Source organism: Lonchura striata, chromosome 6 (genome assembly GCF_050655825.1).
Source record: "Lonchura striata isolate lonStrDom1 chromosome 6, ASM5065582v1, whole genome shotgun sequence".
Lineage (NCBI taxonomy): Eukaryota > Metazoa > Chordata > Aves > Passeriformes > Estrildidae > Lonchura > Lonchura striata.
The window spans coordinates 18,654,274-18,669,078 of record NC_140708.1 but is presented as its reverse complement, the minus strand read 5'-3'; the positions used below and the strand labels follow the sequence as shown (position 1 = coordinate 18,669,078).

Here is a 14,805-nt window from a genome sequence, read left to right as displayed (position 1 = left end):
CATTTAGAAGTGATAATTTATCTTGACATCTTAAAAATACATATTTTCAGTGTAATTCTAACCTGCATATCCTGAAGTTTTAAATTGAAATAAAATTTAATCTACATTGCTCATTACAAGAAGACAGACTAGGTCCCTGCTAATACCATAAAAAAGTAAAGATTTTTCTGCACTTCTTATAAATCCAGGGGATTGTATTTTTAAATTCTAAGATTTTATGTATACCTTTTTCAATTCTTCCTCTGCTTCCCCATGAGTTTGCATTACTTTTGAAAACACACTTGAGAGGATTTGGCTGAGGCTGTTTCTGTTTTTAACTAGGTAGTTAGTCTGTGACTGATAAATTAGGGGTTTCTTCATATTTTTTACTTTGTAAAATTTGATACCATTAAATCTCTTTTGGCTTGTGTTTATCTTTGAAAAAATTATGTAGAAACGTCTGCGTCTCTGAACAAAAGGAACTGAAATATTAGCATTTAACTCTGGCTTTCTTATCATTAGTCTTATTCAGTTTTCACCCACATCAGTGAAGAACTTCCATTTACTAAATTTTCACAGGATCAGGCTCAGTGATCCCCAGCACTTTTTCAGACTTAGCTGTAATATTCCTCTGGGATGGAGGTCTTCACACTGCTGTTACTTGTGTGGCCATCATCAGTTCCTATGTAAGGTATAAATGCTGTGCCTATTTACATAGACACTGGTTCTAGAAGCAAGTGCTTACACTGCACACACCTCTATGGGGAAAATGGTATACAGTTTAAAAGAGCCATCTGAAATATTTTTTCTAATAAAATTGTTTCCTTAGCAAAGCAACACATAATGAAGTTCTTGCAGGCTCCTCAACCACTAATGATTTCTAAGCCAGCACCACCACCTGCTGGTTACAGGGAGTTTCAAGACCCAGTGCTGTTTTCTGTCTACAAATCCATGCATAAATATAGTGCAGTATTTCTCAGCTGTTCTTATATATAGAGATGTTGTTATCAGAAGAGATTTTTAGCAGTTTGGTTGCAGTTTAACAATACTCTATTAGCTGAATTATGGCTTTCATAAATGCAGGCAGTGTTAACAAAGAAATTGTTTTATGCAAAGTACTGTAAGCCACAAGGTAAACATAAAAATTAATCAAATAGATTGAACCAGTTGTATTAAAAGGCTATTGTCACATATGCAGGTTTTATCACTTACACAGTTAAATACTCTTTATAATACTAAGAAATTAGTATTTCTTTTCTAAGTGATCCCTACTTTGGTGTATTCCACAATGTACTCCATTCTTGTGAAGCTTTTTTGTTGCTCTGAAGAAATGCATCTAAAAACAAATACCACCTGTAAGATCTATCAATATCAAAACAACCAAGATTTAAATAACTAAGATTAAATCTACAAAACAATAGCAAAAATAGTGATAGCAAAAATTGAGACAAAATACAATCAATTGCTATGGAAATTTAGGGAAATATAGTACATAATTTTTAGATAAATACCAGCAAAAAAAAAAAAAAAAAAAAAAAAAAGGAGAAAGTAAAACAGCACAAAAATAACAAAAAACCCCAAAACTCACATATGTCTGCAGAAAGTTCACAGCAGACTGGCCAAAATTGGTTGCTATTGGAAGCAAGGGCTTTCCATAAGGGTGGAAAATAAAGCATAAGCTGAGAAATCCAGTGGTTACAACTAATAACAATGTTACATAATCATTTTGATTTCTCATAGAAGGAATACTCAAAAGGATGAATGTATATAGCAAGGATCATATATTTCAAACACAACTTGAATAGGCTCAAAATATCTCCATGTAAAATAAAAAAAATATACTGTAATGAATTCTCCCAAATGATTTCCCTATTACTAAAAAAAAAAACTATTTTACTGATAAGATTGAAATTTCTGCAGCAACTAGGATTCAACTCTTTTGAAATATTGTGAGAGGGGAAAAGCATGTCACCTCACAATCACTTCATATAAGACCAACCATAATGCCATAAAATTACATAGGCTAGCTTTCTCTACAGAAAAAGCAAGTAATACTGAATCTATCCAACTAATCTGATATCCATGTTAAAAAAAGAAGAAAGAATTACATATGTTTTGTCGTTTTTACTTTGATACTAAAGCTACAGGGAGATGCCAACCTTGCTTAGTTCATGACAAGGATCACACAGATCACAACCCATGATGAGGAACAGCTTTAGAAAGAAAATTTCATCAAACCCAACTGCATTGTGCTTGGTACTTCTGGATTCATTAACCAATCCTTGATGAGAATATGGGCATTACCAAAGAAATAAAGGGAGCTCAACAGAGCACTCTCACTGTTCTCACACAGTGCAATGACTCAAGAGGAGAGGAAAAAAGGCAATGGAGAATTTTGGAGAGGATTGTCAAGGTGTTGAATTAGCAGGTTACTTAATTGTGCCCTATAGAACACTTGGTGTGCTCAGCACAAAATTCACTTAAAACACTGAGAGTACAAAATTAAATACAGGTGACATCTCTTTTCAGAGTAGGTAGCATGATAAGGAAGAGAGAAGACTGATAAAATTTAAAAAAAAAGGAAAGAAGATTCTGCAGGAAACCACAGAACTGCCAGGATTTCTGTTGTATTATCACAGCAACTTCACAATAAACTCTACAATCACCTGGAGCTGAGGAACTCTCTCCAAGAAAGAAAAAATTGATGTATGAAATTTCATAAGATTTACAAGTCAGTTACTACCCTAAAAGAAACTATATCAAACACAAATGCCACAGGATGCCAATATATTTGGAAATACTGTTGCTGCCAGATGTTTTGAGAGTCAGATCCTGAAAGCATCCAGAAATCCTATGCTCAGGGGACACTGACAGCTGTCAAGAAAGTCATCTTCCAAAATCAAATTGCTTGGAGCTCTACCTCTGAGGATTTTATTTTGTCCTGTCTGAGGAGAAAGAAGAGGGCACACAAAAGACTCATGCTAAGGGCAGATTAAAACCAAACACATATTTTGACATATTTTATATTCCTTATGGGCAGAACTCAAGAATACTGCTGGGGAAATCTGTGAGAGCCAAGGGACAATTTCAGGATGTTTCCTGAGGAGTATGTGGGGCTTGAGTATTGAGGCAGAATGTATGAAACTAAAGATATGATTCTGGCATGCCCTGAAGCTACAATTTTAAATGCAAAAGAAGAATTTTGCTATTTAGCCACAGAAGTACCAGTAAAACTTTTGATGAATGAGCTGCAGCATTCAAAGACTCAATCAGCCAATCAAAAAGACCTTTTAAGTTTGATCAGCCAACAGACATGCTAACACTAGAAATCCTGAATCCAAAAACAGAGGAGGCACTTTCATTGAAGTAGGAGATAGTATTTTCAGAGATTATTCTGAAAAAAAAATTGAAAGACAGAAAGTTCTCCACAGATCATGCTCTAATAAAAAACTACATGTGGTAGTGATAACAGGGGGGAATTGAAACAAAAATTTAAATAATCCTATACTTGAAAGAGGCAAATTCAGATGTAGGGAGTTCTAAGAACACCCTAACCATATGATAATGGCAATGAAGTGCAGATAGGGCACAGAATTCATAAATTAATATGCAGGAGGATCTGGTGTCAGCAAGTTAGAAGAATGTCAATCCCAGCTCTTACAGAATTTCACACTGATGTAAGATGAGTCATGTCCAGACTATGTGATTGGATTCTTGGCTTGTCTTCCCTGGCACTGCAAATTGTTTCTTCATCTACTCCTCTTCCAAACATAACCAAGGGTCTCTGCTGAGTCATGGAACTCTGAAGTGTAAGATGCCTGCACTTTGGACTCCTTGTATGGAAGGATCCTGTCAAAAAGTGAGGATCACATTACTGACTCCAGGCTCTGCAATCTTTGCACCATGATTATCATTACAGAATCTCTGCTGAGACTGACATGTGTTTCAGCCCTACTGTCTTCTCATCTTTTCTCCCATGTCTGAATGAAGAAATCAGTAAGGTATATCTTGTTACTCAGGGCAGGGAGACTCTTGAATACAAATAATCAAAATGTATTTAATTAAATTATTAATATATGTATTTATTTATTTATTTACTTATTTCTTTTTTCTTGAATAACTTTCCTACAGAACACAAGTTTTGGTGCAAAAAAAAAAAATCTTTTAAGAACTATTAAAAATTTTTTATCTTTTTAAAAAAACAAAAACTTTAATTCTCTGAAGAATTTTGTTCATAAAATGAAACAAAAATTACACTTTCATGTCTCAATTTACACAAAATGTAATTTGTCAAAAATTAAAATTTTACATCAGGAGAATGCAAAATGTGCTGCCACACACAAGAGGGTAAATACTTTTTTCTGTGGAACACCAAAAGCAGTTATTAGCATCCAAAATTTTGCAAACTATGTTTCACTCATTGGAAAGCTTATTTGCTTTGTTTACAACCAAGTAAAAACAGTGTTTCTTGTCAAAAATAAGACAGGATACAAGAATTGTTAGGAGTCCATTACTGATGAGAAATATTAGCATGTCATCTGAATATTTGGGAAACATGTCCCATATGTTGGAAAGGACAGTATGTAGTGTAAACCAGAAAAGTACACCCTGTTCTATTCAGCAGTGCATCTCACTTTTTCTCGTCCTTCTGCTGTCTCATCAAGTGAATTATAGTCATTTTCATACCCTGCAATTCTAAATAAACACTGTATCACTTCCTTGCTGATGCCCATCTTGTGATTGACTGATCACAGAGAACCTGGCAGTCCTGGCATGTTCTGGTAGATCAGGAATAATTCTAATAGAGCTAAAGCATGAATAAAAGAAAAAAATAATCTTTGGACCAATGCCTACTAATGAAATATGGTATCAGTTTGCACCTATGGATTTACTCCATATTGCTCATGGAACAGGAATAAGCATCATCTCTACATTTGGCTCAAAACTTGCAATTGTTTTTATTCTCTTCAAGAAGAGTCTTTGTCCTACCAGCCAATAAAACTTTACCAGCTAGGCAAATATTTATCTTGCCTTATAAATAACTGTCCATGTGTCAAGCTGCTATTTTTACTTATTGACCAATCCTATAAGGGATCATCTAAGTATGACAGAAACAGGACTAATCTTACACTAAACTATGTCCATTGTTAGATGACAAACTTGAAGGTTCCTTCTGGAAGAGTTTGCTCAGAAACAAAGCCTCCATTTCCTGTTGCCAGTCTTCCTCCATAGCATAGGGTGATGTAAAATCTCTCTCCATACTGTCAGACATGCTGTGTCAGGGAACATACAGCATCATGGAGTGAGAGAGTGAAGATAATGTCAGGAACATGGGACTAGGAGAAAGGAACATGCATAGTGCAAGCAAAATCTTTTACGCAAGAACGAACAAAGGAAATTGCATGACAAAGATCAAAGATGCTATAATGAATTTTTGGTTTTCCTTCAGCAGTTCCTCAGAGTAAACAAGGATTTACTGCATTCCAATTAAAGTTCAGAAGCAGCTGAAAACTTCAGATTATTTAAAGAATATGGCAGTGAGATACTTCTCTGCTGATGCAGATAAACTCAAGTTATTCCTGCCCTCTCATACAGTATACCCCTTCTAAGCCTCTCTAAATTAGACAGCAGCAAGACAGTTAAGGCAGTTTCCCCACACCTTCTTTCTGTCTTGTACCCCATTTCACTCTCTTCTCATTCTTGCTATGCATCTACATTCTTATGCATCTACATTCTTAAGATCAGAAAATCTGAAAATTGTCCTCTGAAGGGGAATAACTATGTCAAAACAACATTCAGGCTTATATTTAGGACTTCAAAATGTAAAGATCTCAAAGCACTTCTAAGCACAAAATGTAATATAGTATAATAGATTGAGAATACAATATTTTCATTTTCTGAGGGGAAGAAGAACTATAGTCATGTAGTAAGTCAGTGTCACAGTCAAGATTGGGATCTTTGCCTTCTGGCACTTTTGTTCCCCATTTTCCAAGGTAAAATTTCCAGTCAAACTAAAATGCACATAGAAGTGTTTGACCAGATAACACTGGACATATCTTACACAGTAATAATGCTTTCTCCACCCTTCCTTTTGAGAATAATTGTACTGTGCTAACAAGATCTGATCAGTATCAGTGAAGCATGTCTGTGTGAGATAGCACACATAATGCTTCCTAAAATCTTTGATAATAAGTGAATCACAGAATTACAGCATTCACTATTAAGTAAAGTATCATAAGGAAAGATATATCATAGTATTATAAAAAAAATGCTAAAAGGAGTTGATGAATAGTCTCAAAGAGTGAAAGGATGATGGAACTTTAATATATGCAAAAGTATATTATCAACATAGTTAAGAATTTACATACTGAAATAAATGTATTTATGATTTTTTAAAAATAAATTAAAACTTTTCCTCAAGTGTTCTGTCCAACCCCCTCCTGTCTACTATAACTCTAATCAAAGCAACCGTACAGCATGGGCACTTGTCTTGTGGCACTTCAAGAACCACATATGGAGTTATATGACAACAATCTCCTCTTTTCATGCTGAACATAAATAGTTCATGAGGTTCTGTTTCCTGGCGTACACAAATACCTCAGAAGGTGCTAGGTACTCAGTAGAAAATACAAAGACCCAGAAAAATTGTCATGTAAGTTGTTTCTGACTTTAAGATTGGGGGCTGATCCACTCTGCTGGACCCACACTGACCTTGATAAAATCTGAAGATCTCTTGTTCTAATTTAATAGATTTTCCTAGCCTAGGTAAGAAATAGGTTGGCTGCCCCTGCTTCCAGTTCTAGAAGTATGAGCCACATAGTATTTTTATTAGTGACTACTAATGTCACTGCAACCTGATTAAATATATGCACATATTAAATATGCTAGAGGTCTCATGGAATAATCAGGTGATGAATCCACATGTGTTTGATTTTTTATATATTTCTCCTGGTTTTATATCAAAATGCATCAAAAGCAAAAACGATGCCATACATAAAGCAAGGGCTTTCACTCTAGGTGGTTTTACACTAAACTGCATTCCACTTTATATGTTGAAACAATATTGTGGTCTGTTGTATACTTCAATGAGCACCTCCTTCTATATACTACAATACCTTCAGATTACATAAAATGTGTAAAATATAAGCCAGAAGATTTATTTTTCTCTTAATCTGAGGGAAAATATTCCAAATCAGTGAATGTTTTTCCTTGAATTATAAGAGTCAAAGAATAAGGATATAAAAGAAAATAAATTATAACAAGTATGCTATGTACAGGAGTTACATAACAAATGTTATAAGGGAATTGTAAAAGAACAAGAATTACGTATCAAAGTGTCTCTGTGATTAGCATGAGCTGATAGTTTTCTGCTGTTGTTGTTTCAATATTAATTAGAGAGTTTGCCCAATAACATCCACACAAACTAGCTAAGAGTCAAAATGGCAATCAATCTGGGGGACCTATCCTGAAAAAGGGTACTAACAACTTCCCAGCATCAATGAGCTTCTCAATCCTACAGCTGTTTTAAAAAGCTTCCTCCCAAAGGCACATTTAGAAGTAAATTAAATTCAACTTTGACTTAATTAACGTTTTAAATGATAATGAATACAATGTAGATTCATAGAAGGCATTTACATTGCGTTATAAAACTGATAAAAATTTAATAACTCTTTGTTAATAAGTTATGTCTCTCCAGACCCATAAAGCCTAAGGCAGTCAATGCTGTAGTCTAGGGTCTAATCCAGGTTCCTAATGCAGGTGGTATAAGGAGGCAGGAGACTGACTTGACACTTGACATTTGCTCTAAGCCTGCTCTGGATCAAGCCACTGCTTGTTCATAAATACTTTACTTCATATAGTAAAGGTCAGAATTTGGGCTCAAGGCAGGACTATGACAGAAATGCTCAAGCTGAAACCGAGCCAGCTCTGGCATCTGTCGCTTGAAATAGCTCGAAAGCAGTAGAGAAGGAGACCTAACTGGCCAGCATCTGTCCCACACCAAGGAGGTAACAGGAAGAATCTGCTGCCTGGTGGTAAGAAACTGTCATGGTGAGTTTCGTGACAACCAGCCACACTCAGGAACTAAAAATGCAAACATAATTTCCATGTCACCTTGCATAAGACCCTCTGCTAAGTTCACTCCATAGGATGCAGACAGCATCTTTCCTAGCTTGTACCCATAAAAGCAAGCCACTCCCTAGTCCCTTCCTGTGACCCTGGCAAGAATTGCTACTCAACATAAAGGCCTAAAGAAATTAAAAGCAGACTTTTTGATCTTTCCTTCCCCCACTATCCCAATTTTTCAAAGGTTTCACTGCTAAACTTAGCAGTGCCTCCAACCCATTATGATGTGGGAGTTCATCTCCTTGTTACAGACATCACAAATTGGGCAGAGCTTACTCTCATCAGCACAGGGGTATACGCTGCATCACAAAACTCACCTGAGAAAGTGCATGCCTCATTATTTATATTATCTAACAATGAGCCAGGTTGTCTCATTTTTACCATTCTACCCTCTGAAAACAGCTTAGTTTGGAGGGATCGTTCCTGGGACTTAATAATTGTCAACTCATTTAGAAAAGCCCAAGTATATTTACACAACTGATGAGTTTTAGATACACCGACCAATGTCTGCATCTGTTACACATCCATCTCCCTGGATAAATCAGTAAGTTATACATCATTTCAACTCTCAGTATAGAATTTGGGTTTTCCAGCTGTAAAGACACACAGGCAGAATCTAAAGTCAAAGAAGAAACTGGAGCTTTTCTTGGCCTGCTATGGTCCCACCACCAGTTATAGTCTCAGAACAGTTTACTAACCTTGGTGTCCAAAATGTTCACCTAACCTTGCAGAATGTGATTCTAGGTCCTTTAAGAAAGATTCAGCAACTAATTTGTCTGTACAGAATAAAACATGTGCCAATAGTAGAAGACTATATGGAATATATGACTGTAAACTGGGTCTGGCACACAGGTAGATACATGCTTTGCTTCTTTCAAAAGTTAAGCTTTTTCCAGCTTTTCTTAGTATGCTCTTTCCACGTAAGATGCCTAAGAGTCTGGGCTGAACCCTGAATTCAAAATATAGCAATAACTATTCTTTTATTTTGTCTCCAGAGATCCCTGATATTCACCAAAGGAAAAGTCTTCTCATAAAGCTTCTCAGAACTACCAGAGCATGCAAAAGCATGTTTTCTTACAAGCTGAATTAGATATGTCTGGGCCTAATATCAAGCATATCCTTGAAAATTTAAATTCCCATGGCAGTGGGTGCAACAACTTAAGGAAAGGTTTCCTTTAGGAACATTAACTTTTCATGTTCTTGAGAAGCACAGCCATATGGTGGTGGAGAAACACAGAAATTTAATGGTTCAGGTTAAGATTCTGTCTGTATCAATTAATCATTTGAATGGCATCCCCCAAGACTTGGCACAGACCTAAGCAGAAACATCACACTCGCTAATAACATAATTTCATTGCATAAACCTCCCCAGGTTTTTCAGTGGCTAAGTGCCTCTCTTCACTCTTACTTGAGTCTCCAATGCAAAAAAACTTGGACCATTTGCCATTCATGTAGCAATCTACCAAATATAGCTAAACCTGAAAAAATGTAGATACAAAAAGACTTAAAATTCTCTTTCCTTACACTTAGAAAAACTGTAAGTATATTTTTTCAAAAAATAGCCTATAAACTCAAAAGCTCTTTTAATGTAATTATATCTAATCAAAATGCCATTTTCATTTGCTGAAAGTAGAAACAATATAACAGAGAGACTTATTCACAACTGAAAATACACTGCAAGTGTTACTTTCTCTGCAGATTATACAATTAAAAGATTAAATCCAGTGTACACCACTGATATCTTCTACTCAACATCAAATTTTTAGAAACAGCACTAATTCTTACAAAAACTACTCATTGTTTCAAGAAGCTTCCTACAAGGGTTTGTGATTTTATTTACCTTGGAAAAAAAGCCTGCTTTTATAATCAAAAGTTAAAAAAAAAAAAAAAAGAAAGAAATAAGTACATTAAGCAATTGTGGAAGCAGACCAACTCAACTGGGGCACCACGACCAAAGCAAGCCCTGTAATAGTATAATGACCTTTAATGAGTGTCTGGGGAAACAATACAGTCGTAGCATAAAAGACAAAGGGCAAAACCCATCACGGCTCCACTGACACTAATTTAAAATGATTTTCAGAACAACTAAAGAATGTAAGAGAGGTAATCTGATCCACCAATCTGACCTCACTTTGATTCTGGGGCCCTGCTGCTGCCATTTCTAATTGTCAAACACTCTACATTTCACATCTGCTCATATTTAATGAAAAGCTGACTCTCCCCACCATTCTTTGAGCTAACTAGCTCTGTCAAGATGGGCATCGTCCGACCCCTGTGCGCTGCAAAGAAAACACACTGATTTCTATTGAAGCCCTGCCAGTGTAATGTTGCGTGCATATATATATTTTAATTGGAAAAGAAAGGCTTATGCTGCTTTGCAAAGAGTGTGAATTGGTATTGATTTTCGTACTTATTATTAACAGTCAAAGGTGACTAGTCTCACAAGGGGAAGACTGAGATCTCTTTTGATTTGATGGAGTGATGAAGGGGGAGAAAGGCCCATGAAGGATAGGATGCTAAAAATTCACAAAGCTGTCAATATCACTTTTCCTTCAAAATATAACATAGCTCTAACATGTTTCCCAAAAAGCTCTGGCTTTTGTTAGAAATAATACCATTATTGTGGAGGGTTTTGGCTCAGCAGGCAACACAATCAAAAATGTTTACTTTATCTGCCTCTGTAGAGTCTTAAGTGAACTTGAAAGCTGTGGTAAACCTACAAATTAGTTTTTCTTTCCTTGCCAAGCAGTGCTAATGGCAGAAATTTTACCTACTTGCAGGGGACATATTAATTTATACTAATATGGTTGCTGTTAACACCAGTGCCAGGACCAAGACACAAACTCTCTGCACCAGTCTGTACTCTACAAACTCTACCAGGCATGGTGTTACTGAGGCTGTTACACTGTACAAAAATCTGCCTGCAGCAATTCTCTATACAGGAAGGTTTCTTGTTCACTTTTCTTAACAAAGTATGCTTTACTACATTTTACCTGATAAAATTCTTATTAAAGGATAAAACCTCCTGTGATTTAGAACTGAATTTAAAACTGGAACCATCCACATTATAGTGAGACATGACTTGTAAGCAAGCAGACAGCTAGGATGTTCAGAGTGCTTATACACAGAAAGAGATGATTTTTGGTAAAATCTCCAATAAATCCTACTGGAATACTTTTAATTAATATGGTCTTCAGAAAAAAAAAAAGTAACAATTATAGAATTTTTATAACTGTGACTGGAAAAATAGTTCATAAGTCAAAGTAGTTAAAGCAAAATCATTTACCACTTGGGCTACATACTGCAATACATATGGTACCAAAAGACAACCAGGTGCATAATCTAAAAACTACATTATAGTCTTCATAGCAGAAGGCACTTCCCTACATAATGACTTGTCTTGGAAAAAGGACATTCTTCCTGACCAAAACTCCAATCTATTCCCATAGCTGTATCTGAATAATTTTATAGCTTTTCTCTGCCATTTGGGTAGGGAAAGGAAAACAGCTCCAGTCCTGAGACATAGTTGTGCCTGTTAAGAATAACTAAAGAAGACAAGAAAATTAAACAAACAAACAAACAAAAAGCCATTTAACAATCTTCCTTAGTTGATGACATCACACTGATAATCCAAGCTTTGGAATTCCTACAGCTTGCCCAAAGAATTAATGGCAGTGCAGAATTGTTCTAGGTTCTCTGTCTTCTCTCTCTTGACTCTCATCTTTCAAAAAAGCTTTCAGGGCATGTTCCACAATGTTACTGTCCTATGGAACAAATTCTATATTTAATTTCAAAACGCTTGTACCAGGGATTTGCATCAGCCTAGTTTTCTTAAAAGGCACTACAAAAAGTACAACTGATTTTACAAAAGTGCAAACTCCTCTGTGGCTTCAGTATTAGATGGAAGATCCTGCTTCACTGAGAATAAATAGTTACAAGCAAAACTAAAGGTAAAAGTAGCAACACTGAATAGAATTCCAGCTTCTACAGTTCAGCTACCACGTTGTATCTCGTATATTTATTCACTGCCCATTGTATGATGCTCTAGTGGCAGCAGTATTAAAGCCACCCACTTGGCACCAAGTCACAGATTTAGACACAGGTCTGGTCCTCCACCAAAGCACTTATTGCTTAATTAATGACAATTTGTATTGTATAAATTAAATAGAAAAGATGTCACAACACTGCACTACTAAGGTCCTGCAGGCTATTGCTATTGCAAGAGGATGCTTCATAAAAAGCACATAAAGCAAAATAATGATTTACATTTTTTGCATTAAAAATAAAAACAGAAATATAAATACAGAGCTGTGATCAAAATTTGGGTTGATTTTTTGAAAAAGCATCAGCCCAGTAAAACTCACAGAACTACAATGCACGACACAAGACAGGGATGATACCACAGACACCACAAACATGGAACAGCATGTGTTGGTGTTAAAACTTACAGGCACGTAAACTGGTGGAGCAATCATTAACAGAGACAGAAGAAAGTGGGAAGGCTCTCTCAAGGGTGTCCATGTTACTATGTACACTGCCTGACATGCAAGAGCAGTCACGCTCAGAGCGTCCGCAATCAAAACAACATGCCAGTCTCATTCTCTTGTAGATGGACATCTTGGCTATAACCATGTGTTGGATGGGAGGAGAGGAAGAGCAGCAGGTTAATGGCAAGGTTATATATATAACAAGGCAGCTGGAAGGTAATTTAAGGGATTTAATACAGGCCTTAGTTAATGTTAACAGTCTTGACCCAGGAAAAAAAAATGCAATGAGATTATTGATAACACTTTGGCTGTACATTAAAAGTAGGGCAAAAGATTAATTGCTCTTTATTTCTGTTCAGTCTTAGAGGGTGACCGCAGTCATGGGGAAAAATTACTGTTTACAGTTAAGTGTTTGGATCACAATAGAACATAGTAAAAGCACAGAATACTAAGAATATGCTTTTCCCTTGGCACAATTAATACCGTTGGGTTAAAATGAAAACAAAAGTTGATAGGCCATTAGATATTTTGGCCTATCCTGTTTCCTGTAAAAATCAGAGATTTCTTCATATATAAATATATGTATGTACACACACAGAAACACACATATGCATATATTCTTACATACACACACTCATACACACATATGCATTACACATACACACATATATATACATATATTTATTCCTAAATGTAATATAATAATTTTTCTGTATTAAACTGTGCCAAGGAACATCTTTACTGCAATTAATTATACATTAATACAGAGTTACAATATATTAATAAAATTTTCCAAAAAATTAATTTTGCTTACATTTTATCTTCAGCAAATCAAATTAACTCTTGACAGAATACCAAAATTTGCCCATATAAGAGACAGAAATTAAAATGGTAAATATGCTCAACATTAAGTTCAGTTCACAAATAAGGCATCACCAAAAGCACACAGAGCATTGGTCCACTGAAACATGCTGAAACAATCATTGGAATGATTTCTGCTCTGGATTCAAAAGTCAATCAAGAAAAAATAACTGAACATAGAATTAGGCATTAGTTCCAAAATAAGTGCCAGGTTAGACAGAACATCTTTATCTTTCAGTCATCTGAATGTCCTGGTTATGTATTTCTAGAAATATAGAGCATCCTATTTTAGAAATGCATGTATAATTACCATCTTGGAATTTTGTATATCATCTGAATCAGGTGTGTTTAGGTCTCAAGGAAAAGGAATCCAAAGGCCATTTAGATTGTTTCACATGCTGCACTGAACCAACTTTTGGTAATGGTTTAGATTGAACTGACTCAATTATACTAAAAACAAAACAACACTGACAGGCAAAAACAAAACCTTAAAAGCAAATGCCGAAAAAAGGTAATGTTTCTCTGGCCTGTACCTTCAGTTTAGGATGTCTTTTTCACATTATGGTAATGACATTAAATTTAAGAGAATTTTTTTTTCCAGTTTCTTAATCCCACAGTCACCGGGAAAGAGGGATTGAAATCACTCGGATGGGTCAAGTCCTGTTCTAAGGCCTTGATGGCTTGCCATACAGTATACTTGTCAAGCAAGGGTAACATTATGATTGTGGAAAACAGGCATTGAGGGAGATGAATGAGTGATCTCTTCAGCAGCAACCCCATTCCTCTAAAACTTTGCTCACATGACTAATGCCATGTTCTTTTAGCATCCTAGTAGAGTTATCTTACAGCTGTTCAGAAATTCATCATGCAGCATCAGGCTTGTTCATTGCATAGTACATCATTCCTCAGAGCTTGGCGTTTAGTAAGAAGGTTTCCACTGCAGCTTTTGATGCATACACATTCAAACTACATAGAAAATTCAAAACAGCATTTTCCCATGTTTTCCCTGTATCTCTTCCCAACACATTCTTTAAAGTTGAAAAGTTGGACAGCAAAAGAAAAGTGAAGTAAGTTACCAAAAGTGTGACAGTCTTTCCAGTATGCCTACTTTCTTATTTTTTAAGGAAATTAAAGAAAAATAAAGGGCATTTGTGAGACACACTGACAGTAGGTGAGGTTAAAAAAGCAGGCTCATTTTGCTGTAATTATAGCTGTTTTGAAGGACTTTTTCTAATCAAACACTGTAGCAAAACACACTGCTCAGAAATTCCCAACTGCTACATCATTGGTTAGCAACAGTCCCTGGTTTTCATTTACTTCTGGCCATATCTTGTCAACAGTCAATAATAGGATA

General features: G+C 35.7%; 1 protein-coding gene across 50 annotated transcripts in view; it reads right to left on the bottom strand.

Moving 5' to 3' along the window:
* The window catches only part of KCNMA1 (potassium calcium-activated channel subfamily M alpha 1), a 428,996-nt gene that overhangs the window by 81,341 nt on the left and 332,850 nt on the right, over positions 1-14,805 (bottom strand). For 16 of the 50 annotated variants that reach the window (XM_085583422.1, XM_085583424.1, XM_085583425.1 and 13 more), the window contains one exon: positions 12,552-12,725. The exons of the other annotated variants lie outside the window; for them this stretch is intronic. In XM_085583422.1, coding sequence (XP_085439548.1) covers positions 12,552-12,725 — 174 coding nt within the window. The remainder of the gene's footprint in view (positions 1-12,551; positions 12,726-14,805) is intronic. 50 annotated transcript variants of the gene reach the window in all.